The sequence below is a fragment of the Scyliorhinus canicula genome, chromosome 10 (genome assembly GCF_902713615.1).
Source record: "Scyliorhinus canicula chromosome 10, sScyCan1.1, whole genome shotgun sequence".
NCBI lineage: Eukaryota > Metazoa > Chordata > Chondrichthyes > Carcharhiniformes > Scyliorhinidae > Scyliorhinus > Scyliorhinus canicula.
In genome coordinates this window covers 158,730,809-158,758,495 of record NC_052155.1, presented here as the reverse complement: position 1 = coordinate 158,758,495, position 27,687 = coordinate 158,730,809, and the positions used below count along the sequence as shown (strand labels likewise).

General features: G+C 46.5%; 1 protein-coding gene across 1 annotated transcript in view; it reads left to right on the top strand.

Annotated features, from left to right (window-relative positions):
* The first annotated feature begins 702 nt into the window (after nt 1-702).
* LOC119972151 (dendritic cell-specific transmembrane protein-like) overlaps nt 703-27,687 on the top strand; it is a 33,347-nt gene continuing 6,362 nt past the window's right edge. Inside the window, exons 1-3 of the mRNA XM_038808481.1 lie at nt 703-822; nt 6,935-7,048; nt 10,952-11,061. Coding sequence (XP_038664409.1) covers nt 703-822; nt 6,935-7,048; nt 10,952-11,061 — 344 coding nt within the window. The remainder of the gene's footprint in view (nt 823-6,934; nt 7,049-10,951; nt 11,062-27,687) is intronic.

Sequence of the window (27,687 nt, the reverse complement as noted above, 5' to 3'; positions counted from 1 at the left end):
GGCTCTGATTGTAACTGGACAGTACCGCCCCAAGTAAGCGGTCAAAGGGGCAGCACGGTAGCATAGTGGTTAACACATTTGCTTCACAGCTCCAGGGTCCCAAGATCGATTCCCGACTTGGGTCACTGTCCGTGCGGAGTCTGCACGTTCTCCCCCTGTGTGCGTGGGTTTCCTCCGGGTGCTCTGGTTTCCTCCCACAGTCCAAAGATGTGCAGGTTAGGTGGATTGGCCATTCTAAATTCCCCTTAGTGTCCAAAATGGTTAGGTGGGGTTACTGGGATAAAGGGGATAGGGAGGAGACATGAGGCTTAAGTAGGGTGCTCTTTCCAAGTGCCGGAGCAGACTCGATGGGCTGAATGGCCTCCTTCTGCACTGTAAATTCTATGATTCTATGATAAGCCACTGAGTGCCATTTCCAGATGTTATCTGCTATGTTGATGATATAGTTATTCCCTACACAAGAGACCTCCCCCCCTTATGGGAGGATTGTGAACGGGAGATGTTCTGGAAGATATACCATTCGGCTGTTTCAGACGCGTTAAAGGACATAGGTCTCAAGGCAATGCCTCCCTTGGAGTAAATGGTAATGTAAGTACAATCAAACATCTTGAGAGGTTGGCATCTTTGGCATATGTATAGGACATGTGAAGGAAGGTGTTAACATTTAGCTCCTTGGGAATCTGTTTAGATTAGATAGCTGAAATGGCTGGTCAAGGGAAAACCAGGAATGAAAAAACTGAAAATGCAAACAACAGATACAACAATATGGTCAAACATATTGGAAAACAAAACATAAGAGTAAAAATTGTCTTTTTAATCAGGGTGAGCTTGTTTAACATGAGATGTGTGAATCCAAGCTTTCTCCCCCTGGACTTTAACAGCGGGCTTGGGTGGTCAGGAGTACTTGATAGGATCCTTCCCACTTAGCATCCAGAGGTTCTTTTTGCACTTTCTGCTCATAAACTCAAATCCTGGGGATGTTGTGTTTTCTGGTGGGTCTCCCCAAGCTACCAATACCTGTTGTGAAGCAGCATCAAGTGACAATCTGCTTTTTGCAAATCAATGGTGCCTGGCAGGGACATGGGTCTACCTGTTATGTTTTCAAATGCACTCAGGCGTGTAGTTCTATTAGGAGTTGCCCTAATACTGCACAACTATTGGTAATGCCTAGGGCCACGGCAGTCCTTCCTCATAATGTTTGTCAAGTCGTTGTTTAAGAGTTCTGTTCGTTCGTTCCACTTGCCCTGATGTTTGTGGGTGATCAGGACAATATAAGTCCCAGGTGATGTTTAGTAATCCACTGACTTCTTGGCAGACAGCACCTGTAAAGTGAGTTCCCTGGTCAGAGTCAATGCTGGTCTGGACTCCCCATCAGGGAATGTAATCCTTCCACAGGACCTTGGCCGTGTGATTGGCTGTGGCCCTTCTAGTTGGAACGGCTTCCACCCACCTTGAGAGCTTGACAACCACCATGAGAACATCGGTGTATCCGCGAAATGAAGGAAGGGGGATATAGTCAACTTGCAAATGTTGGAATGGTCCAGCATGGAGCAGGTGACCTCAGTTGGGGCGTTACAGTGAGAGGTCATGGATTGTTCTTCTGGCAGATCACACAGGGGTCTGCTACCAAGTGGACGTGTTTTTTGAATCCCCGACCCCAGCAGCTTTCCTGGAAACATGATGTAATTTGTTGCGGAGCCAAGTGCCCCCATGAATGGATCTGTTGGGCTAAATAGGGTATCAGTGCTTGTGGCGTGACTGACTTGTTGGTACCTCTTTGTCTCCAAATGCCTTCACCACATAGCTTCATACCTGCCTCAATCCATGTCCACTTTCCTTTCGAGTGCACTCACCTTGCATTGTCTGTAGGTCTCGAGTTAGATTCATTGCTCCCAGTTTGCATGTTTGTTCCATGGAGAAGCACATTGTGAGGCAGCTCTTTGGCTGCCTTGTCGGCTGGGGTGTTTCCTAGTGCTTCTGTGGTATTTTTCTTTGTATGGGCCTTACACTTCAAAATGGACACTTCGTGGGTAGTCGTATGGCCTCTAGTAAGTCTCGTACCGTTTTCCCATTTCAGATAGGTGTACCTACAGCAATGAGAAATCCTCTTCTTCGCCATAACTGGCCAAAGTCATGAACAACTCCTAGCTGTACCTTGAGTCTGTATATATGTTAGCCGTCTGTCCTTTTGCTATCTGGCATATCTCCGCCAGGGCCCGTAACAAACCCTGCTCGCAGCGTCAAATAAGAGACGAGGGTCCAGTGGTCGTGCGAGATTGAGTTTTATTGCAAAAACCTAGTGCACCTCAAAAACTACAAAAATCTGAAACAAAATAAACAAAAGCCCAAGGGGCATAAGGAAGAAAACAATGGAAGGAAATCAAAGACGAAGATGGGGGGGGGGGGGGGCGCGACACATGCACCAGTACCTTTAAACCTTCACGAGCAGCACGGTAGCATGGTGGTTAGCATAAATGCTTCACAGCTCCAGGGTCCCAGGTTCGATTCCCGGCTGGGTCACTGTCTGTGTGGAGTCTGCACGTCCTCCCCGTGTGTGCGTGGGTTTTCTCCGAGTGCTCCGGTTTCCTCCCACAGTCCAAAGATGTGCGGGTTAGGTGGATTGGCCATGCTAAATTGCCCGTAGTGTCCTAAAAAAAAGTAAGGTTAAGGGGGGTTGTTTGGGTTACGGGTATAGGGTGGATACGTGGGTTTGAGTAGGGTGATCATGGCTCGGCACAACATCGAGGGCCGAAGGGCCTGTTCTGTGCTGTACTGTTCTATGTTCTATGTTCTATTTGACACAGCCCCCCTCTCTGCCCCCTATTGGTTTACAAGTTTTGAATTGTGACTTCTGAATCGTGGTCTTTACCACCACTCACACTGGTATCTAACTTACTGGCTGTACTCACTTTGTTACTTTGTCACACTTCTAGCCTGGGTTCTGCAAAACTGATGCGTCGCACAGTGTTCTTTCCAACAGCTACAATATTTTCAAAACTTGGTTTTTAACTATTTCTCTGCACTCTACACATATAGACCACAATTTGACCTTCAGAACTGATTCAGTTGTGATAACAGTACTTTTGCACTGTCTGAACTTCAAAAATACCAGCTGCATCCAGATGTATTCCAGGAGCAGGAAAACCTTCTACCAAACCTACAGCCTTTAACCTCCCTGTGTAACAAGAAACGGAATTGGTTAACACCAGATGTAAAGGAATTTATAAAAGACTCCTCTTGCAATCAAGGAAGAAAGACACAAAGCTGCAGAAAATAGGAGCAGGACTGGACCATGCAGTCCATCGAGTCTGCTCAGCTATTCAATCCACTTGTTTGATGTCTTTCAGATCTGTAGGATATTCCAAGGAGCTTTCAAACAATGAATTATTTTTGAAGTTATGGTTGTCTTGTGGGTAAGATCTGCATTAAATTTATACACAGCAAGGTTACATAAACAACAATGATTATGATATGTTTTGATTGATTCTGATTGAAGGATAAATGTTAGCCTATTTATTTATTTATTTCTTCATTCTTAGCATGTGGATGTCGTTGGCTAGGCCAGCATTTGTTGTCCATCCTTTGAAAAGGTGGCTGTGAGCTGCCTTCTTCAACCATTGCAGAATATGTGCTCTTCTTCGAAGAATGTCATCTGATCTTTGGTCGGTAACCTGATGAAGAAGCTTCCGAGGGTCATGTTCATCGCATGCTTTCAAATCAGATCCCCTTTCTCTGATCATACAGTTAGTGAGTGAGCCATGTGGGCCTACTGGACAATGCAGAGTAGAAAGAACCTGGATTGGAATTCTGGTCTAGACTCAGTTAGCTGTTCTCTGCCCAGGCAGCAGTTAGATTGCTCTGGATTGGGAAGACAATCAGAGCTCGTCAATCCTAGTGCTGTAAAGTGGACATGTGGATCTCCGTTGAGGAATCTGCTGTGGTACTCTTTCATGTATAAATAGCTTACCACCCTCACTAACTAGGACTAGCAAGCAACCAACTGCCTCAAGCACGGGTCAGATAAACAAACAGAGAGAAAACAAAGTAATCTTGGGTGGGATTCTCCGACCCCCCCCCGCCGGGTCGGAGAATCGGCGGGTGCCGGCGTCAATCCCGTCCCCACCATGTTCCGAAGTCTCCGGCACCAGAGATTCGGCGGGGGCGGGAATCGCGCCGTGCCTGTTGCCCCCCCCCCCCGGCGATTCTCCGGCCCGCGATGGGCCGAAGTCCCGCCACTGTCATGCCGGTCCCGCCAGCGTGGATCAAACCACCTACCTTACCGGCGGGACCAGGCGACGTGTGCGCACTCCGGGGTCCTGGGGTTGGCTGGCAAGGACTGGGTCAGTTCCATGTCAGCTTTGCTTCTGCAGAGTCCAGTGACCATGGCACTCAATGTTTACATCAGTGCTCCTTCCAGGGATCTACAGATGACATCTGTGGGATCCCATGCACCTCCACACAAAAGCGCATCCAGGAAGACACAGGCGCCATCTTTGAGAAGGCACATAACCTTGTGCATTTCAACCAAGATCAGGCAAGGCACAAAGCAAGAGTGATGAGCCTTGGGCAGATCTCTGGGTTTCCACTAGTGCAGGGAGCCTCACTTCGGTGGCTCTCAGATCTCCGTGGCAAAAGGCAGTCAACTATGTTAAGCGCAAAGGCTTCCACTCACTGCATGTTCAGCTGGTCTGCGACCACACCAAACTCATCCTGCAGGCCCACTCATGATTTCCTGGGAGTGCTGATGCACTATCAATTACGACGAGACGAGAGTAGAATGTAATGGAGACTTTATTACACTGAGATGTGTGGCTTCCTACAGTAGCTGACGAAATTCCTGCTGTACGGGGAGCACACATATATATACTCTGCCTACTGGGTGGAGCCAGCAGGCAGGGGTCTACCCCCGTACCTGTAGTACAGGGGCCTTACCGTAAAACACATATATATATATACAGTATATATATCAGTGGTGACTACCTCAAGTGCCCACGACGCCTTCATTCCCATTGGCCTCAGATCCCTGAGGTCCAGGGTCCACGGAGGCTGCATGGTAGGATCTCCGGAGACAAGACACTGAGGATGAGGCTGATGAGGTAAGGACTCATTCTGCAACATGTGGAGCAGACCATTGGGATGCTGAAAATAATGTTATAGTGCACCAACTGTTCTGGTGGAGCTCAGCAATACAATCCATAGAGTATTACCATGCATCATCATCACCTGCGGTGCCCTACACAACCTGGCACTGCAATGGTGGGAGGAGCTTCCAGAAGAGGAGATGAAGGAGTTGTGCATCTCCTCCGATGAGGAGGGAGTCACTGGGGATGAGGGTGAAGAGGTCCTTGAAGGCAGGAGTGATGGCAATAAGGCCATTGCAACGTCCAGATGACTCAGATGCACTCATAGCTGCTCGATTCAGGGAGGGTGATGAGGACATACAATGAGGACACTCAATATATCTTACATTACATCTGAGAACACGGGTCCCGTGTTTGACTGATGTCAGCGCATCTACCCTCTGTGATAAGGTTCCTGTCACGGAGACACAGCAGATGCCCATAGTGCCAACATTCCAAGAGTTTGGTGGTGGCATGCACTGGGATACTCTGTGGACCCTCACAGAGATTATGTGAATATCTGACTCCTGTCTGGCTGATGGCAGCTCACTTGGGCTCAACGATCAGGGTTGTAACATGGGGATGCAACAGCGAAAGTTTAACTTCTCCTGATCCATTGGTATCCTTCATGAGATTAACCCTTCAGGAGCACAGACTGGAGACATAAGGTAATGAGATTGTGGGGGCGGGGAGGCAACATATCTCAAAGGTACTGAGAGTAAACAGCTGGAATGACAGAAGCCCTGGGCTTCCTTGGCAGCCGTGAGGAGCCCCATCGAGATACAGGCATGACTGGCGTGTTTAGGCCCCGGCCTGTTTTAGGGTTTCTGCTGTGTTAACCTCCTCAGCCTGTGTAGCTGCAGCTGCTGGGGTCACAGGAAGAGGAAACTTGGATGGACTGGATACTCCCGAATCAGCTGGTTAGATGGCCCTGTGGTATACACCAGCTGACCCTCTTTCCCCATGTGCCTACTGAAGAGGGAAGGGCAGCTGGAGTGTGTTGGAGATGCCCTGCCCCCCTCTGACCTTGACACTGATGGATGCCACCGCGTGCCTCAGCCATGGAGTGCAGCTCCCTCAGCAGGGTAAATGTCCTCCACCAAGTCTCTACAATAGTCACACCCGAGCAGTGTTGATTTTGGTGCGATAGCAAGTTGACATTATCACCTTGGTCTCCAGTGAGTCTTGTAATCTGAGCAGTGCTGCAGACATCCCTTCCCAATGTCCCCAAGCTTGTCTTTGGATCTCCAGCAACTAAGGCATGACTGACTCCAGAGGCTCTTCATCAGACTGCGCCTCAGCAGACTCATGGCTCCCAGCAATTCTCCGAGTTCCGGCACCCTGCGATGTCCTTGCCTCTGCCTACTGTTCCCTACCTCTGCCTGCTGTGGGTCAGGTAGTGTGACATGCTCATCAGATTGTGATCCCAAAGTTACTCTAGAACTTACTCCCAATGAGGTTTGCATCTTGTTGCTCTGAAGCGTGTGGCAAGCACTTTGACAGTCAACAGTTTTGGTGTCTGTAGATAGCTCGTCGGTGTTGTTTCTGGGGCTCTGATTCAGGACTCCATCAGCTGCCTCCCTGACGTGTCTGCCAAATAAATGAGAGGTTGTTAGTGCATGGTTGAGACATGTGAAGCAGGAATAATCGCTCACAGCATGGTTGTCTAATGGATATTGGTTGTGTGTCACCGACCTTGGTGTCAGCACACATGTAGTCTCCATCCTCACCGACCATCTGAATTGCTCTAATGTCAAAGTCTGTTTGGGCATTCCTCCACCAGCCTGGACCCTCTTCTTGTTTTTGTGTTACAGCTTGTCCTGTATGAAGATTGGCACAGAGAGTGTAAGCAGGCCAGGCCAGATGATAAGGATGCCTGGCATGTGTGGATGGATAGGATGAGGATACGACCCATTAGGGAGATGAAGGTGAGTATGTGGGAGAGAGAATGGTGGTGTCCCTCGAGCTGACATCGTGGTGGGCTCCCTTGGACTTTGTAGAAATGTGAGGGAAGCATCGCTAAATTTGGGAGCAGATGTTTTCTGGCCTTGGCAGCCATCAGCTCCCAGCACCTTCCTAGCCCTTGGAGATTGCTGACTCCGTAAAGATGAACTTTAAATATGGAGTCCAGATTAATGATTCGCTAAGGTCATGATGGGGGAGTACGAATCAGATGCCATCCCGCCAGGGATACGACCTGAACCCATGCCTGTTCAGTTTTTGCACAAGGTGCCACACAATACGATATAAAAATCTGCCATTGGTATCAATGGGTCCTCTTTGAAGAAGTCAGGTGCCCTTAGGGATTGCCGCAAGTAGACAGGAACGTGCAAAAAAAAAATACCTAAACTCTGGTACTGTGAAGCCCATTGGAATTGTCAAAACAACTGTCAAAAAGTGTCAAGATGAAATGTTAAAGTGAACCGTCAAGCTGTCAAGGCAGGTAAAACTCCTGCTCTTTAACTATTTGAAAAAATGGAATGTTAAAAAACAATTGCTTGGTATTTCACTTTGTCTGTTGACATAAGCTTTTGGGCTTCCATTACTGATTTTTGCTGCATGATTGATTTCACAACTGTCCATGATCACAGTGGGATGCCTGCTATTTCACAGTTTCATTCACAGCTCCAAGTGGTTATGGATGTTATGAAGTGGGATTCTGAATTCCAATGCTTTTATAAGAATTATGCAATTGAATGAAATGTCTGATATTGGAAGGGATAACATAGTTGAAGGACTGTAACTATAGTAATGGGTTTTCATGAAGGAGAGTGTATTTAAAAATATTAAGTCTGCAATAGACACTTGGAACTTTATTTAATCTTAGCCTGCTATCTGTCCATGATCAATACTGGGTGAGTTGGCATAGTAGGGATAAGGGCAAAGATTGATGCTGGGGCATGTACTGGCATAATTTGGCATTAGGTTGACATTAGAGGCCATAAAAGACCATGGGTGAGGAGCATAGGTTGGTATATAAGTATGAGGGGCCATGTGGAGGTGGGCAAGGGTCTTATGTTGGCATGGAGGGTATGGGGTGAGCAGATTGGCATAGTTGCATGCAAGGAAAAGGGGCATGGAGGTATGGGAAGGACATGGGTTCACATGAAGGGTATGAGGGACATGCAGGGTGGCTAGAGGTATGCATTAGCATGGCTTGGCATGAATGGAGCATGAGAAGCATGTGGAGAAGAGTGAGAAAGTATGAGGCGTGTGAACTGAAGGGCTGCTTTATGTTTCTGTTTTTTTAAACTTTGATAGGGTGCTACTGCACTGAGGCAGACCTTCCACCCAGCCAGTCTCCACACCCAGCATCCTCTGCATTGATTATGAAGCCACCCAGCCTGATTTCCAAGGAACTCTGCCACCCGAGAATGAAAATCCAATCTTCTGGGTCGCTTTCTCACAAGTTAGATTTGCAGGGTCAGGAAATATTTCAACTCAGTACTCCCAAACTTGGGAGCGAAAATCCAAGCCTATGACTCTCTAAATTCCCAGAAAAGTATGGAGAATGTTGGGTTGTCAACAGTTATGCTTGAACTGTTCATTTTCTTCCAAGATAGCTAATCAGCATATCTTCCTAGATACGAGGCCCATGTAATTCACATTAGTGTGGTGATTGGCTTTAAGATGGAAAAAATATTCGGGAACCGATTGTAATATTGCGTTACATGCTTGTCTAATATATCACTGAATATCATGTCATTCTGCCATGGTTCAGGAAAGAGAGAGAGTCACTAGAGTCTGAAAGTCTCTCTGGTTTACCATGCAGAAATGTAGTTGAACGCCCATGTGCAGTTTGGAAAGAAAACATTTACGGGACGTTAACAGAGCCTGGAAGATTTGTCTGGCATGTGCTGAAGAAAACTCACATTGTGAAAGACAGTTCTGGAGTTAAATGTTTACAGGCTGGGAAAGGATAAATTCAGAAATAAATCCTCGGGAGAGAAGAATTATTTCAGAATGATTCTGGGAGAATAGCATAAGACCATAAGACATAGGAGCGGAAGTAAGGCCATTCGTCCCATCGAGTCCACTCCACCATTCAATCATGGTTGATCAATACAGTGTCTACTAAAGGACAGTGTTACATACACCTGTTAGTGAATTCTTTCAGCTGTTAAAAGTTCTGTTCCGTAGTTTAAAATCTAAGTTGCCCGTAAAGGTAATGTTTAGTCAATAGTACTTTTATATATATATATATATATATTAATAGTAAAATATTTTATCATCCTTTCAGCTAATAACTGGAAGTTTGAATTTCTTTTTTTTTAAGTTATCGGTCTCTCTGGAGATTGTCATAAATTGGACACTGTATTTTACAACTTCCAAATATGACGCTGATCTCTCTGTGCTGGGAAGCCCCTCTCCTAGCTATTAGGTTGTATTTCAGCATGAAATAAATCAGGGGATTGTGTGTTTGGGTCAGTTGGAAATTTATGAATCATAGAGAAACTAAGACACTGACAGGTCAGCGAAACAAATGCCTGTGTTTTTATAAAAGCAGCCATTTGCGCAATCAGCATTTAATATTACCTCTTATCTTTGCTGTGCTGACAAACACCCTGATTAGTCACAGGTAACGGTTTAATATTCAGTCTGTATTTTAACTTTTTATTATACGTATATTGTGGGATGACCCTTTCATAATTTTACTACAATTATTATTTAATGTTAATTTGATGATTATAATGTTTGTGTGACTGTTTAAATGTGTGTCTTGATATGAACAAATAAGTCTTCCTTTAAAAAGAAAGGATATTTGAGAACAAGTGCTTGATCCAAATACAATAAGAAAGTTGAATAGGAATCGTTGTGTGTGTCGATTTTTCTAAATGTGCTTTACAGTTTGGCAATGTTGGTGTCTCAGCAAATGGAGCCAAGTGAATTATTCACTTGACTGCTTCCTATTTGGTCAGTTGTACTGTGTGGCCACGAGTGAAATTATTGTGCAGTGCAAATTGAGGAGTGCATGCCATCAGAAATCGAAGTCCAGGACTTTTCCCAAAGCTTTCAAAAATTCTTATAAACTTTTTAATACTTTGACAAACTTTGAATTATGAACTTGGCAAGTGTCAAGGACATTAATATTGGACTGTGGTGACCAATACACAGTCCTTGCCCGCAGCTAATTCGATTTGTTTTTTAAGAAGTTGACACAGGTTACACAAACCCTTCATTGAGCTGGGGTATAGATTCAGATCCCGCCAAGGGCTGACACAGAAACAAGTTCCAGATAACCAGAGAGTTCATCGAGTTATCCGAATGGTTTCCAAATGTGTTTACTGGAGGAAATGCTTCTCCTCTCACACTTCAGGTCACAGTCAATGCATGCTTACCACATTACCTGAACATTGAACACAGCTAATGTGCGCTACTATGCCTTCTTCTTGGTCATCATGCTCAGTTTTAAAGGGATTGTGCAGTAACATGTCTACATAGCTCTGTCACCATTGTCCATAACTTGTCAAATAAACTTTGATTATTGATTGTACCCATTCTGTTATTTACTGAACGTTCTTAAGGTTATGCAACAATTCCCTCTGAACTGTCATAGAGTCATCAAGGTCTACAGCACAGAAAAGGCCCTTCGGCCCATCACATCAGCGCCGGTCAAAAACAACAATCTAAATATTCTAATTCCATTTTCCAGCACTTGGGAGTCCATAGCCTTGTGTGCCTTGGCATCGCAAGTGCACATCTAAGCACATCTTAAATGTTATGAGGGTCTTTGTCTTAACGACCCTTTCAGGTAGTGTGTTCCAGACTCCCACCACCCTCTGGGCGAAAAAGTTTTTCCGAGACTGCTTTCCTTAATTCCACTGGTTCAGTTTGTACCACGTATGACAGAGTCCTGTGGCACAGGCCAGGATGCTCCAGGTGTGAGACCCCATTCTAGAAATGGTTGGCCATGGAAGATCCCATCCACTGGTCATGGCAGGTAGGTGTGTATCACTGGCATTTCCCACACAGATAAATGGAGAGGGTTAGCCACAGGAAGAGAATCGAGTTGGAAAACCACCGTACAAATCCAAACAAATGACTTGATATAACTATTTCGGTGAAGTATAGAATGCAGGGTTTCACACAGCAAATTGTGTTATTATTCAAATCAGTTCCAAGGCCTTAATAGAGATTTACCTTACAAATAAATTGACAAAGAAGCAACCAGGTGTTCAAAGTCATGAGGGGTCTAGAACAGAATAAACAGGGAGAAATTAATTCCAGTGGCAATATTGAGAAGCAGTGACACCAATTTAAGATGATCATCAAAAGAAGCAATAACAACCTGAGGAAAACCGTTTTGGGGAAGCGAGTGGTTAGGGTCTGGAATGCAGAGCTTGAGGTGGTGGAGGCAGATTCAATCAAGGCTTTCAAAAGTGAATTGGATAATTATCTTAAGAGAAAACGTTTGCCGGGCGAGGGGGGAAAGACAGGGGAGTGAGTTGCTCTTGCAGAGGGCCAGTGCAGAAACAATGGGCTGAATGACCATCTTCTGTACGGTAACCATTCCTTAATTCTATGATCGTAGGACTGAAATGCCATGTCATAGACAGCTATGCTGCAAGGTTAAACAACTTGGGCTGATTCTCTGTGCCTGAGACTTAGTGTTGACACCGGGACATCATTCGTGGACTTCCACAACAGCAAAACTGGAGCTGCACCTGGGCCGATTCAGTGACTGTTGAGTGGCTAGCACCAGCGCCACATGGAACACAATTGATTCCAATGGAAATGGTGCGGGATTCGCCGGGAGCATGATTGACACTTGAGAGGCTGACAAGCTGTAGCCGCATATACACACTTCACTCTCCACCTACACCATTCCAGCCAACAAGATGGCACTGCTTGCGCTGCAACGCATCCAACTGGCTGAAGGGTTGGCTGGGCCAGAGGGCACCTGGCGGGGGGTGGCCTGGGAGGACACCCATATGAACTGTGGCCCTAAGTTCACAGTGGGCAGTTAGCGGAGTGCTGCATAGCTGCCTTGCGGGCTGTGGCAATGGTGTTTCATACCTGTCCACCCCGTTCCCACAGCCCACCTCTTGGCCATGCTCTGCTACTCTCCCTGGCTCTGGCAGAAGCCCCAACGGCCAGCGCCACAACTGCCAGCAACCTATGGTGATGTTGGACACTTTCCATGCCCCCCCCCCCTCTCTCCCTCAGTAGCCACGGTGCCTGTTTTATGATTTTCAAAAGCACAGGTGAACCTCACCTTCAGAAATTCGTCCCAATGGGGGCGGAGAATCGCGGAGGCCCTGGAGAATATCGGGTCAGGCCCGCTAATGATACGTTAACACCGTTTACTGTACGTGCGATCTGGAACGCATTGACACCGCTGTCGAGGCACCAGAGAATTGCAATTTGGCACGAAATTGCCGCTGGCCACGATTTTGGCGTCAAAACCGATTCTGCGCCCAATCGCTTTTCGCTATTCTGCCGTCAGCCGACGGAGTTTACGTAAGAGTTCATGGTCGACACATTTGCTCTTTTGTGTCCTGGAGGAGGATTAAGTGGTAAAATATTTCAGTTTAATTTAATCTGGCATCATTTGTCTGTTTTTTGCTCATTTTTGTATCTTGTGGCAATTTATTTTTAATTGATACAATATTAAGCATTGGAAACTCAGTAACCCAGTACAGAAAGAGGAACAATAAAATGCACTTTTTGTCCCAAGAGTTGGGTAAACATGACAACAAGTGTGAAAGTCATTATTGATGTGGCTCTTAATCATCAACAGAATAATGTATCAGTTCCTCTGCATTGTATACCATCAGGATTCCAGAGATAGAAATGCAGGAATAAGACCATAAGACCATAAGACATAGGAGCGGAAGTAAGGCCATTCGGCCCATCGAGTCCACTCCACCATTCAATCATGGTTGATTTCAACTCCATTTACCCGCTCTCTCCCCATAGCCCTTAATTCCTCGAGAAATCAAGAATTTATCAATTTCTGTCTTAAAGACACTCAATGTCCCGGCCTCCACCGCCCTCTGTGGCAATGAATTCCACAGACCTACCACTCTCTGGCTGAAGAAATTTCTCCTCATCTCTGTTCTAAAGTGACTCCCTTTTATTCTAAGGCTGTGCCCCCGCGTCCTAGTCTCCCCTGCTAATGGAAACAACTTCCCTACGTCCATCCTATCCAAGCCATTCATTATCTTGTAAGTTTTTATTAGAATACACTAGAGTCTTGTTTCAGCTACCTCCAGATACATGGAAAAGTGTTGAAATAAGGCAGATGTCTTTGTAATTGGCTGACAGGAGAGGAAAATCTGGATAATAATGACAATAATGTGGATGAAACTGCTAAAAAAAATTTGAGAGGGAGAAGGAAGAATCATAAACCAATATTTAAAATTTAAACTGAGAATGGCTGAGAAATGAACTGGCCACGGAACAGAACAGAACTCACTGTTAATAGGTAAACCTTCCAACAACGCAAAAAAGGTTTGGGGGCGATAAAACCCATCGCACACTCCTAATAGGCAAAAAGCTCCACTTGTGTCGGTCAATAACCACCGTCAACTAAGAATGTGTGAGAAAGTATCCATTTGAAAATAAAGGTTTGCACAAATATAAAGAAAAATCGAAGTCCATTCACCATGGGCTTCTATCAACAGTGCTACGGCTAGCGGTGGCCATTGCTGAGGCTGCAACACCAGGGAGAGGGCACCTCAATGGTGAGGCCCTCTCAAAGAAAGGTGAGTACGGTTGCAGGAAATTGGGGCCGGCAGGTAGGCTCCCGTAATCGGAATGGGGTAAGGTTATGGTGCACTAGCTAGTGCAGTTGCTGTGTGGGCACCCATTCTCAATGGGGTGAGGGGGGCACCTCTGTGGGCCAGGGAATGCCCATCAAGGAGGGCCCTACCCTCAGAACCCATTGGGGGACAGGCCAGGTTCAGCTGGCAGTCCCCCCAACCAGCAGCATCTCCCAGCCAATACGGACATAGGAAAATAGCCACTAATGTGTATCCTTGAATGTCATTGTTTTCTGCGATTCTGATTATTAATTTGCAAGCAGAGTTTCAAAGTCACACAACAAATATTATCTTGTCCAGTTTAGTCTACTCCCAGTTGTGTGGAAGGTTGTTACAGTATCTGATCATCAGTATTTATCCTAAAAACCTACAGTAATAAAGAATTAAGCTTAACTTAAACATCCTTTTTCTATTAATAGTATTCTTTTTTTGTAAAACATATTTGTTTCAATGGTCTGGAAGAGTAATGGGTAGTGGCCACATGATGTACTTCAGTAAGTGATATTTCCTTTTATAGGTATTGATGTAGCTGAAATTGAACTGATTTTCACTAGTCTTGAGTTTACTGTCCTCTTATACTCCCTCAACTGCACCCTCAATGCAAATTCCACAACCCATATTCATGGCCACCCCCTTGCCATCTCTGAAACATTACCTGACTTCACCCGTGTCACAGCTCCTCTGCTTCTGTAAGCCTCATTCATGCCTCCAGCTTTGACTACATTCCAACTTACTCCTGGCTGGATCCTTCACTGGATCGGTCCAGTTCAAGGACGGGTAGGAGGCCGGCGGCGGCCAAGGTACTGAGAGGGTTTATGGACCAGATGGGAGGGGTGGACCCATGGAGGTTTGTGAGGCCGAGGGCACGGGAGTACTCTTTCTTCTCCCACGTACATAGGGTTTATTCTCGGATAGATTTCTTCGTGGTGAGTAGGGGACTGATTCCGAGAGTGGAGGAGGCCGAATATTCGGCCATTGCAATCTCCGACCACGATTCGCATTGGATGGAGTTGGAGATGGGGGAGGTGCGGGACCAGCGCCCGTTGTGGCGGTTGGATGTGGGGTTGTTGGCGGAGGAGGAGGTGTGTAGGAGGGTCCGGGCAAGTATTGAGGGGTACCTCGAGGTGAATGATACGGGGGAGGTCCAGGTGGGGATGGTCTGGGAAGCCCTAAAGGCAGTGATTCGTGGGGAGCTGATATCCATCCGAGCACACAGGGAGAGGAGCGAGAGGAGTGAGAGGGATAGACTGGTGGGAAAGATGCTGGAGGTAGACAGGAGGTACGCAGAGGCACCAGAGGAGGGACTGTTGGGGAGAGGCGCAGCCTACAGGCTAAATTTGATTTGCTGACCACTAGAAAGGCGGAGGCACAGTGGAGGAAGGCACAAGGGGCAGTGTATGAACATGGTGAAAAGGTGAGTAGGATGCTGGCTCATCAGCTCCGCAAGCGGGATGCGGCTAGGGAAATTGCTGGAGTGAGAGACAAGAGTGGGAATGTGGTGCGGAAGGGGGTAGAGGTGAATGAGGTCTTCAAGGACTTTTACGGGGAACCGTACCGGTCGGAACCAACGGTGGAGAGGAGGGGAATGGAGAGGTTTCTCGACGGGCTATCTTTCCCGAAGGTGCAGGAGGAGCAGGTGGAGGGGTTGGGGGCGCTGATTGAGCTGGAGGAGCTAGTTAAGGGGATCGGGCAGATGCAGTCAGGGAAGGCGCCGGGGCCGGATGGGTTCCTGGTGGAGTTTTATAAAAAGTTTGTGGACCTCGTGGGCCCCTTGCTAGTGCGGACACTTAATGAGGCGTGGAAAGGGGGGACTTTGCCCCCGATAATGTCGCGGGCGCTGATTTCGTTAATCTTAAAGAGGGACAAGTACCCCCAGCAGTGTGGTTCATACAGGCCCATATCTCTCCTCAACGTAGATGCCAAGGTGCTGGCAAAAATCCTGGCCACCAGGATAGAGGACTGTGTGCCAGGGGTTGTACACGAGGACCAGACAGGTTTTGTGTAGGGAAGGCAGCTGAACATGAATGTGCGGAGATTGTTGAATGTCATCATGATGCCAGCGATTGAGGAGGAGGCTGAGATAGTGGTGACGCTAGATGCGGAGAAGGCCTACGATAGAGTGGAGTGGGGGTACTTATGGGAGGTGTTGGGGAGGTTTGGATTTGGTGAAGGGTTTATCAGATGGGTGAGGCTTCTATATGAGGCCCCGATGGCGTGTGTGGCCATGAATGGGAGGAGGTTGGAGTACTTCCGGCTTTACCGAGGGACCAGGCAGGGTTGCCCCCTGTCCTCCATGTTGTTTGCACTGGCAATCGAGCCGTTGGCGATGGCGTTGAGGGATTCAGGGAGGTGGAGGGGTTTGGTGCAGGGTGGGGAGGAACATAGGGTGTCATTGTATGCCGATGACCTGCTACTGTATGTGGCGGACCCGGTGGGAGGGATGCCGGGGGTGATGGAGCTGCTAGCTGAGTTTGGGACCTTTTCAGGCTATAAACTAAATCTAGGCAAGAGTGAGGTGTTTGTGGTGCACCCTGGGGACCAGGAGGAAGGAATTGGTAGGCTCCCGCTTAGGAGGGCAGGGGAGAGTTTTAGGTACCTGGGAGTGCAGGTGGCCAGGGACTGGGGGACTCTTCACAAGCATAATTTCACCAAGCTTGTGGATCAGATGGAGGAGTAGTTCAAGAGGTGGGGCATGCTGCTATTGTCGTTGGCGGGGAGGGTGCAGTCCGCCAAAATGACGGTGCTTCCGAGGTTCTTGTTACTCTTTCAGTGCCTGCCCATCTTCATCCCCAGGGCCTTCTTTAGGAGGGTGACTAGCAGTATTTTAAGCTTTGTGCGGGCACATGGGACTCCGAGAGTGAAGAGGGTTTTCCTGGAGCGAGGGAGAGATAGAGGCGGGCTGGCGCTGCCCAACCTTTTGGGGTACTATTGGGCGGCCAATATGTCAATGGTGCGTAAATGGGTGATGGGGGGGGGGGGGGGGGGGGGGGGGGCGGCGTGGAAATCATCAGTTCATCCCGGGGAACACTGATGGGGGATTTAGGGGGTGGCATAGGGTGGGCATCAGTAAACTGAGGGACCTGTTTATTAGCGGGAGGATTGCGGGCCTGGGGGAACTGGAAGATAAATTTGGGCTTCCCCAAGGGAACATGTTCAGATACTTGCAGGTAAAGGCGTTTGCTAGGCGACAGGTAGAGGAGTTCCCTTTGCTGCCCTCGCGGGGGGGCGATGGACAGAGTGCTTTCGGGGGTGTGGGTCGGAGAGGGGAAGGTGTCTGACATTTATAAGGTAATGCAGGAGGTGGAGGAGTCATCAGTGGAGGAGCTGAAGGCTAAATGGGAGGGGGAACTTGGGGAGCAGATATAGGGCGGGATTTGGGCGGATGCCTTGGAGAGAGGCAACTCTTCCTCTTCATGTGCGAGGCTTAGTCTCATCCAATTCAAGGTGCTGCACCGGGCCCACATGTCCGGGACTAGGATGAGTAGGTTCTTTGGGGGTGAGGACAGGTGCACCAGGTGTTCGGGGAGTCCAGAGAATCATGCCCATATGTTCTGGGCATGCCCGGCACTGGAAGAATTCTGGAAGGGGGTGGCGGGGACGGTGTCGAGGGTGGTTGGATCCAGGGTCAAACCAGGGTGGGGACTCGCGATTTTTTGAGTTGCGGTGGAGCCGGGAGTGCAGGAGGCGAAAGAGGCCGGTGTCCTGGCCTTTGCGTTCCTAGTAGCCCGGCGGAGGATCTTGATGCAGTGGAAAGATGCGAGGCCCCCAAGTGTGGAGACCTGGATCAGTGACATGGCGGGATTTATAAAATTGGAGAGGGTCAAATTTGCCCTGAGAGGATCAATACAAGGGTTCTATAAACGGTGGCAGCCTTTTCTGGACTTCCTGGCTCAAAGATAGGTATCTTGGTCAATAGCAGCAGCAACCCGGGGTGGGGGGGAAGGGGGGGTGTTCCTTATTATTGTTTCTATTTTTTCTATGGTTATGTAACTTAACATTGTGTTAATTTAAGTTGTTGTTAATATGTTTTGTTGTTCATTGAGGATGGGCGAATGTTTATGATTGCTATCATTATTGTTATTGTTGGTATTTTATTGCGGTTCGTTGTTGTTGTATAATACAACATTTTTCAATAAAAATTATTTTTAAAAAAAAAGATATAGGAGCAGAAATAGGCCATTTGGCTCAACGAGTCTACTCCGCCATTCGATCATGGCTGAGCTCATCCGGGCCTTGACTCCACAATCCTGCCCGTTCTCCATCACCATTCAACCCATTACCAATTCAAAAGCTGTCTACCTCCTCCTTAAATTTACTCACTGTCCCAGCATGAATCGCACTCTGGGACAGTGAATTCCACAGATCCACAACCCTTTGGGAGAACTCGCATCCCCTCAACTCTGTTTTAAATTTGCTACCTCTTATCCTAAGACTATGACGTCTCATTCCAGAATGCCCAACAAGAGGAAGCATCCCCTCAACATATACTTTATCCATACGTTTTATCATCTTGTATACCTGAATTTGATCTCCCCTCATTCTTCTAAACTCTTGAGAGTATGGGCCTAAACTGTTCAATCTCTCCTCTTAAGTCAAAACCCTCACCTCTGGAATCAAGCTACTCCTCTGAACTGCCTTTACAAATAAGGGAACCAAAGCTGTGCACCATACTCCAGGTGTGGTCTCACCAATGCCTTGTATAGTTGCAACAACACTTTCTTATCTTTATATTATGTTCCTTTAGCAACAAATGGCAACATTCCATTCACTCTCTTTATTATCTGCTGTAACCTGCATTCTAGTTTTCTGTGACTCATGAACGAGGACCCCCAGATCCCTCTGCAATGGAGCACCCTGAAGTCTCTCCCCATTTAGATAATGGGCGGGATTTTCCGCACCTTCAGGGGCTAGGCCGGCGCCGGAGTGTTTGCCGCCATGCCAGCCGGCGCTGAAGGGCCTCCGCCTGCCGGCACGAGTTGGTGCATGCGTGGGAGCGCCAGCATGTGCTGGCGTCATCCCAGTGCACGCGGAGGGGGGTTCTTCTCCGCACCGGCCTTGGCGGAGGTTGACACCTGCCGATGCGGAGAGAAAGAGTGCCCCCACGGCACAGGCCTGCCTGCGGATCGGTGGGCCCCGATTGCGGGTCAGGCCACCTTGGGAGCACCTCCCCGAGGCCAGATCCCCCGTGCCACCCCCCCCCCCCCCCCCCCCGAGGACTCTGCAGGCCACCCGTGAAGCCAGGTCCTGCCGGTAAGGACCCGTTGTGATTTATGCCGGCGGTACCCGCCGAAAATGGGCAGCCACTCAGGGGTGGGCCGCTGCAAGCAGCCGCCAACCGGCAGGCGGCGATTCCCGCCCCCCGCCAAAACCCCGGTGCCGGAGAATTCGGCAGCCGACGGCGCTCCCCCCTGACAATTCTCCATCCTGGCGGGGTGTCGGGGAATCCCCCCCAATATGTTGATGTTGAGATTGGAGAATTGCTCCCTTAAGACCTGGATGGATTTGCCCTCCAGCAGAGGGCACTTCCTCCTTGCTCTTCCTCTTCCTTACTTGAACTACGTAACCTCCTCTGTATTGTTCATCCTCCCTGTAATGCCACAAGCGACTGACCGTAGATGCAGCTCCCATGACTCAAAGCAAATGATCAGAACAGAGCCCTTGAAGTGAAAAGCCAAGACTTCCATTGAGTACAACACCACTCCTTGTAACTTTAACTAAAATTACCTGCCTTCAAACACTTCTATCAGCCTCAATCAGCAACTACCCTGAATGCAACTGATGTTACCTTTAGTGCTGATGGGGGTCCTGCCTGTTGCGACATAATGTTCAGCCGTGTGAGGTTAATACAAAACATGAGCTGGAGGTTGAAAAAGGCAGCACTTGAGTTAAGTACTCACTGATTGACATCACAACATGCACATACTGCATGTTTTCACTGCCCACACTTAATGCTTTTTCCATAGCCGCACTAGAAATACGTACATCCGACATGGATGCAAGTTTGGGCCCAAATCAACAGCCAAAGCACCAAAAATATGGCAGCAATGGAAGCAGGTTTTCCTGTCAGGCCATTTTATGAACCATGTGTAAATAAAACTCTGAATGCTGGTTTATCTGATGTACCCATGCTGAGATCTTCTTATCCAATGCTGTGCACTCGGTTTCTGCTGAAGGCCTCCAACACACCAGATACACCTTGTTTGAGTGCCTCTCTCAGGAATGTGGCATTGAGAGCTGCAAGATATGGGTTTGCACCCATATTTCTTTCAGATGATTTCAATTATGCACTTCTGACAAGTGGGAGCCAAACACTGTCCAACAAGAATAGAGAGAAAATGCATGAAGATAGAAGACCAGTACATCTATTAAATATTTATTTGAATGAGGCTGTCACGCTTATTTCACCAAACCAGAGACACCGTCATTAATGAGTAGCACTCCCTTTCTGCCTTTTGCTGTCTGCCTGACAGAAACACTGTGTCACATTGTAAGAGCTATGACTGAAGACCTTGAGGCAAGAACAGCATCAAGGGAGCCAAGGGTGGGTGATATGTGGTGGGGGGAAAGACATTGGGCTCAAATGGCCTCTAGGCTTGATTACGAGTACTACTAACCTAACCCAATAATGTATGATTTACAATTCACTTGAACAAAACCACATAGCAGTGAAAAAGACTGCAGGCCAATGTCAATTAGTGAAGCCGAAAGTCTTTACACTATATTAAACCGAATTGACATTTGTTTTAATTAAAAAATAGAAATACGAACACTGAAACCACCTGCAGTACTATCACTAATCTGCTTTCACGTCTTAGGAAATGTAGAAATGATAGCCAGTTTCAAAACCCAAACATCTTTCACATTAAATATATTTTTTATTATTTTTGCACTATTGAATGCAAACTCCTTGGCCTGCCCTGCCATCTGAACAGTCAGCGGAGAACACATCCCTGCCAACTCTGAGAGCCCCAGTGCCATTTTACACTTTAATGACTGTTGACTGACATGAGGCAGGAATTCTGCCACTCAGTCAGGAGGAAGATCCGCATTGGAGAGCAGGTCTCCAGCCCCTCCAGCACACCCCTGCTGCAAGAGGCACTGCATGGAACTGCCAGAGCCCTGGCCCCAGTCACTGAAGGCCTGGGTAAATGTCAGGCATCCCGGGGTGGGGATGATTGGGAAGGCCTGGGGGTTTGCGAGGGGGATGATTGGAGTCTCGAGGTACAGGTCGGGTGATGGGAGATCTAGAGGTCACCAGGCTTGAAGAGAAGGATGCCCCCAATCAAAAAAGGGCTTCTAATGGAGGTGCCCTCCCCAACTTCCTGCCCGAGATCAACCTTTCTTCATTTCTGGGTTTCACTCCCTGAGCTGTCAATTGCCTGCGAGCCTACAACATGAGGCTGGGTGGGGAATGGCACTTAATTGGCCATTAATAGTTCACCTAAGAGCATCAACTGAAGTAAGGGTGGGCTTTCCGTCCGAGGCCTGTTCACCCCAGCATAATGCAAGATTGCATTAGATCTCACAAGGTGTGGCGAGAAGAGGGATCGGCCGGCATCTACCGGCCACGCCGTGCTGCACTGTTTCGTGAATAACGCGGCAGTAGATCATTGCCAACTTATTTTCAAGAAGCAGTTAGAGATAGCACTTGGGGTGAAGAGGATCAAGGATATGGGGGGAATACGGGTCAGTCTATTAAGTTGGATGATCAGCGGTGATCATAATGAATGGCGGAGCATGCTCGAAGGGCTGAATGGCCTCCTCCTGCTCATATTTTCTATGTTTCCATGCTTCTATATATCCTTAAACCAGCTCAGATCTTCTATGTTGTAAACTGTAATATCCTGACCACCTGATGGGCCCCACCAGATGGATTAACAAATGCATGATTTATTAACTATGTACAGAGAGTGAGATAAAGGCTACCGTATCCCAAAGCACTAAACTCCACTCTGACTGGGAGCCAGTGCTCCACCCCCAGGTTCGATTGGCTCATCTGACTTTCTGGGAACTCGCCCTCTCATAAATAGATACTTTCTTCAAATTCATACACATCATAGACCTGAAATTTCCTGGAAAGCTTTAGCTTAATTGTAGCAATGTTGCAACATTTTTACTGGGAAATGCACAAGGAACAGATGTGTATTGATTTTCCACATGCCTTTGGTCCTTGTTTGCATCACATCCAAGAAACAACCAGCAAAAGAATCTGCAGCTTATTTACTGAACTGAATCCCGAGGTCTGTGTGAATAATGCACTGGTGTAGACTTACATCAAAATACTTCGACACCATATGATTTGAAGTCACCTGACATCAGCATACTTGAGATTTCTGAGCTTGATTAGAACTTTCTTCCAGCTTTTAAACTGTTTTTCAGACAAAGACTTGCACTGTTCTTAAAGTTTCAAGCCACTAGTTTTCACAGTAAATCGGGAATGTTGCATTTGTGCTAATTGTATGTAAATATTGACATTCCACTGTTGGCAAATGAGCATGGAATATTTCAGTGCAGAAGCCCACATTAAGAACAGTCCAAGGCATTCAGGAATAAATAATAAGTTCTTCTTGAAGTTTAGGATCAAACATTCACGGACAAAGGGACTGAGTCAAGGAAAACTTGGGAGAAAATCCACTGCCAAAGGCAGCATATTTTGCTGTTCAAATGCTAAAACAAAACTTTATGAAATAAGTTACAATTTACTTATCTATTCAGTCACAGAACGTAACAAATAATCCAGCTCCTTGGCCTTATCTCATTGAAGTGTTAATCAGTTCACATTTGGAAGACAGGAAATACACACAAGAGCATGTGGAAAATTATAGAATTCTCTTTATTTGATATGATACTTTAGCTGTTATGCCCCCATATATATTGGGGCTCTAATGCTAAACCCTGATCATAAGGGATATGGAAACTTTTTGCAGAAGAGGCCAATGACGCAGAGCAGTATGGTGGCATTGTGGTTATCACTGCTGCCTCACAGCGCCAGGGACCCGGATTTAATTCAGGCCGTGCATCACCGTCTGTGTGGAGTTTGCACTTTCTCCCTGTGCCTGCATGGGTTTCCTTTGGGTGCCCCTGTTTCCTCCCACAGTCGGAAGATGTGCAGGTTAGGTGGATTGGCCATGCTAAATTGCTCCTTAGTGTCCAAAAGGTTAGGTGGGATAGAGGGATAGGGTGGGGGCATGTGCCTAGGTGGGGTGTTCTTTCCAAGGGTCGGCGCAGACTCGATTAGCCGAATGGCCTCCTTCTGCAATGTAGGGATTCTATGATATCTAAATGATAGCTAAAATTGCTCAGAACCTCTTATTCTAACATGCGCTTCCCTATATTAAGATCCTCATTATACAATGTTTGCTGGGTCACATAGTCCTAAATCCAATATGGTTCAATAATAAGTAATTTAGATGGAACAACAACATTTCTCTATCGCTCAATATCTTTAAATTTATTTTAGGTTGTTGTACACAAATAAAACCATTCCCTTTCACTTTGGTTCCATACACAGCACTAATTTTACATTCATGCTGTAAAGTTGCTGTCCATGCAATACTTTCAGCAATCTGAATTATAGCTAAACTTGAAATATAACTGTGTTGTATTCCTGTATAGATTCCAAGTGTAAATGTTGTATTATTTAATGAAGATTGGCAAAATATTACATTGGTGATTGTTTGCTGGTACATTTTTTTTTAAAGGAATTCATTCACTTGTCTCTCGAAGATGCTGTTACTTATGGCTCAGCAGATATCCACAGCCTGCCAGTGCATCGGATTAATTACCATTCTTCATGTTTGAGACTCAGCTATAAACATTGGCAGGCTCACTTCCAAGACAAGATCCTGTCTTCAAGCTAAAACTATATAATTTTCAATAGGAGTGGGTAGATTGTGGGGATAAATGCATCCGTTTCAAACAGCTCTCAAAGAGACTGGCGGTGGGAGAGTGGGTGTGACAGCGGTATTGTCCTGTCTCCGACTCTCACTGTTATTGAGTGCGGCACTCAGATAATGAACATACTGAGGGATTATAATTAGTGCGCTCTCGATAAGTTTCATTTACCCGGGGCAGCACGGTGGCCCAGTGGTTAGCACTGCTGCCTCACGGCGCCGAGGTCCAAGGTCTGATCCTGGTCCTGGGTCACTGTCAGTGTGGAGTTTCTCCCCGTGTTTGCGTGGGTTTTGCCCCCACAACACAAAGATGTGCTAGCGAGGTGGATTGGACATGCTAAATTATCCCTTAATTGGAAAAAATGAATTGGGGACTCGAAATTTTTTTTTTAAGTTTCATTTACCCATCACGCTTGCTGACTTACATTGGCTTGGAGTCTGCCAATACCTGAAATTTAAAATTTCAGCCTCGCTCCCCCACACATCTGTAACTTCCTGCACCCCACTAAGGTCTCTGTGCTTCTCCAAATCAGACCTCTTATGCACCTCCAGTTTTATTTGCTCCACCATTAGCGAGGATACCTTCAGCTGCCTAAGCCTGGAGCTGTGGAGTTCCCTCCCCAAGCCTTCCCGTCTCTCTATCCCCTTTTCTTCCATTAAGATGCCCCTTAAAATATACACCTCCATTCAAACCTTTGGCCATCTGCCCCGATATTGCCTCATGTGGCTCATAAAAATAAAAGAACAAGAGTAAGCCACTTCGATCCTTGAGCTTATTCTGCCATTTAAAGATGCTGATTATCAAATTTTGTTTGATAACAAGATGTGCTTTGGAGCATTTTACTGTTTTAAAGGTGTTAGCCTGCTTATCACTGGCTGGGGACTAATGGCAATCCCACAATCCTTTGGGAGTATGAGCTTCCCCAGTGAGGGGGGCGAAGAAATCATTAGCAGATTCCCTGCATAAATAAAGCTGGCCAGTTTGGAACTGCTATTGCTGTTGTGTACATATATATGCTATTGTAAATAAATGATATTTCTTTCTATCCTTCAACTCGTGCTGGATTCTTCGTGACCCTCACAAAAAAAGGCAATATATAAAGCAAGTTGCTGCTGTTGTTGTCACCCTTGTAAGCCATGTTCACTAACCTTTTTGGCTATCTGTAACAAGCAACAAGATCACCCTAGTCGAGGTTGACTTAACTGAGAAAATAGTGGGTATTAAAATTCGGATTTTCCCATTCTTTTTTTCAATTAAGGGGCAATTTAGCCTGGCCAATTCACCTACCAGGCACATCTTTGGGTTGTGGGGCTAAGACCCATGAAGACACGGGTCATTGTAGTCACACACATTGTAGACACACCCTGGCACTCCCCCTGGGCAGTGTCAGGGTGCTCAGATGTCAGGTTGGCACTGCCAGGGGATGAGTCCCGGGGAGGGGGGGGCGGCTTGCCAGGTAGATAGGGGATGGTGGGGCATTCCTGGGGGGGGGGGGGGTGTCAAAAGAGTGGGAGGGCTGAAAGGAGGGGGCTGAAAGATTGGGGCTTCCAGACAAAATGGCACCCATGTCTGCAAGAAGCCTTTCTTGATATCCCTCTCAATGTGGCCTCAGTGGGGAGAAACTCTCCTAAGCCAAAGAAAATGACAAAGTGCCATTGGATAGCGAGCATTTCTCAGCACTACAGCCGCTGAGAAACAGCCCGCTAAACACCCTGTTCAGTGGACTTTAACTTGAGTCTACTGAACGGCGCCCTATATAAACAAAACTACACTATTTATCATTTTAATTTTTTCTCAGGCTGTGAGCATTGTTTATTACTTATTACCTATCTGGGTGGGGGGGGGGAGGGGTCAGTTTAGGCAGGACGCCTGGTTTGAGATGCGGAGCAAGGCCAGCAGCGCGGGTTCAATGCTTGAACCGGCTGAGGTTCTGCATGAAAGCCCCCTGAGGTGGTGAGCCCCAGGTTAAATCACCACCAGTCAGCTCTCAAAGGGGAGAGAAAACTCTGGTCCTCTGGACCAGTGGCGACATTTCAATTTTTATTACCTATCTCTAGCTGCCCTGGCAACGTGGTGGTGTTAGTGGTACACCTGAGCGACTTGGCAGGCCATTTCAGAGAAGAGGCAGAGCCAATCAAACTGGTGTGGGGTTGAAGTCATATATAGATCACACCAAATAAAGATGGCAAATGCCCTTCCCTCAAGAATATCATCAAAATAGTTGTTTTTTTTGGCAATTCAACATCCTTTGCTGACACCAGCATTTATTCACAAAACTAGTTTAATTCTAAAATTGCCATAGTAGGATTTTAATTCCTTTTGCCCCGATTACTAATCCACTGACATAAAACTACACCACGATATGACATAAATGTTTGAAATCACGGCTTGTGCTATTTGAGACTACACTATGGTAGTTTTACCCTTGTAAATCACGGGGTTTGGTGTCAGACTAGGATGAACGTGCCTATCTATTTCTGATGTAATTGATCCTGTTTCTAATTATTAACATCTGCTTACCTCCGCGGGCTTTTCTCTCTTTTATCTGATTATTGTAATCATTCATTCATTCCTTCAACAATAATGTATGACCAGAAGCCATTATATCATCAGACAACATTATGAATTGAGAGGCAGATGCCTAGCTGTCATCTGGAGCCTGAAAACAACAAAGCTATTCCCAAGTGTCAATTACTCTCGTGACTGTTCTAGTGACAGTTCCATTTCTGTTTTGCTTTATTGTTTGCCAGCAGCAGGTTTCAGTGCAAGTCAGGGTGGCTCATAAGCTAAATGCATGATTATTTAGCTCAGATTTGTCAAACGTGAGGCAATCACTGAGCCAGGTAGTAATTAGTTATGACTGCATGGAAAATCGCACATTCGGTTTATTTTAACATATTGATTTCAAACACAATTCAAATTTAATGCTTGCAGTACTTCAGATAATTTATCGTTTTTGGGGTGAAATTAGGCCACAGGTTCCAGGAAAAGTATCTCCGAAATTGGAACACTGCTGGATTTTCATGGCAGAATGGAGGCTGATAGGATTTAAAAATGGTGCACAGGATCGCTTTACCAGATTCCTGATGTCATTCCTGCCATCAGGAATTTATGGGCCTGGAATAAAGGTAAAGTAGTGATCCTGCACATAGCAATCATGCCCTTGTCTCCTCCATTTTCAGGGATGGGTATTTTAGACCCCACACTATTCATATAGATTTGCACCCATTTTAGTAGGAATTGCGGTTCACAGCACCTAGAGGAGTTGTGCACCATGCGAAAAGCCTAGCCCAGAGTTGGAAACCTTTTTACAAGGGTAAAAGGTGTCACTTCACATGTCATAATGTATTGTGTATCATAAGTTCTATTTTAATGCAGTGAATAATGACAGAAGCCTGTTTAGAAAAAAAAATGAACATTATAATAGTGAAAATGTTCAGATGCATTTGAGTACTTTATCTGCTGAATAAAGTGCTCTTCTGCATTCAGCAGTTTCGGGCTCAAGATTTTAACATATCAATTTCACTCTGTGATTTAATCTTCTCTGCGATTGACAATCCAGTAGTGTGCTAAAAACCTTTGAAGACATGGAACACATGGCCCACTACTTTAAATGGTTTAATGTATTCAGTTCTCAAGGCTTTGTTGACACAATTGTGCTTTGGAATCCTTTTACAAATTCTTGGCTGAGCTCTAAGCTTTGCTAAGAGAGTCAGCTCATCCGGAGTGATTTATACAGCTGTGCACTGGAATCACATTATTAATCCTTGGCTGAGTTCCAAACCCACCAATGAATTTAGCTCAGCAGAGATTGTTGACGCAGCTGTCAAGGCCTTTGTTTTGATTGACATTTCTATGGGCAGTTAATAAGATTAATGTTTTTCCAATGGTTGGCCATTTATTATATA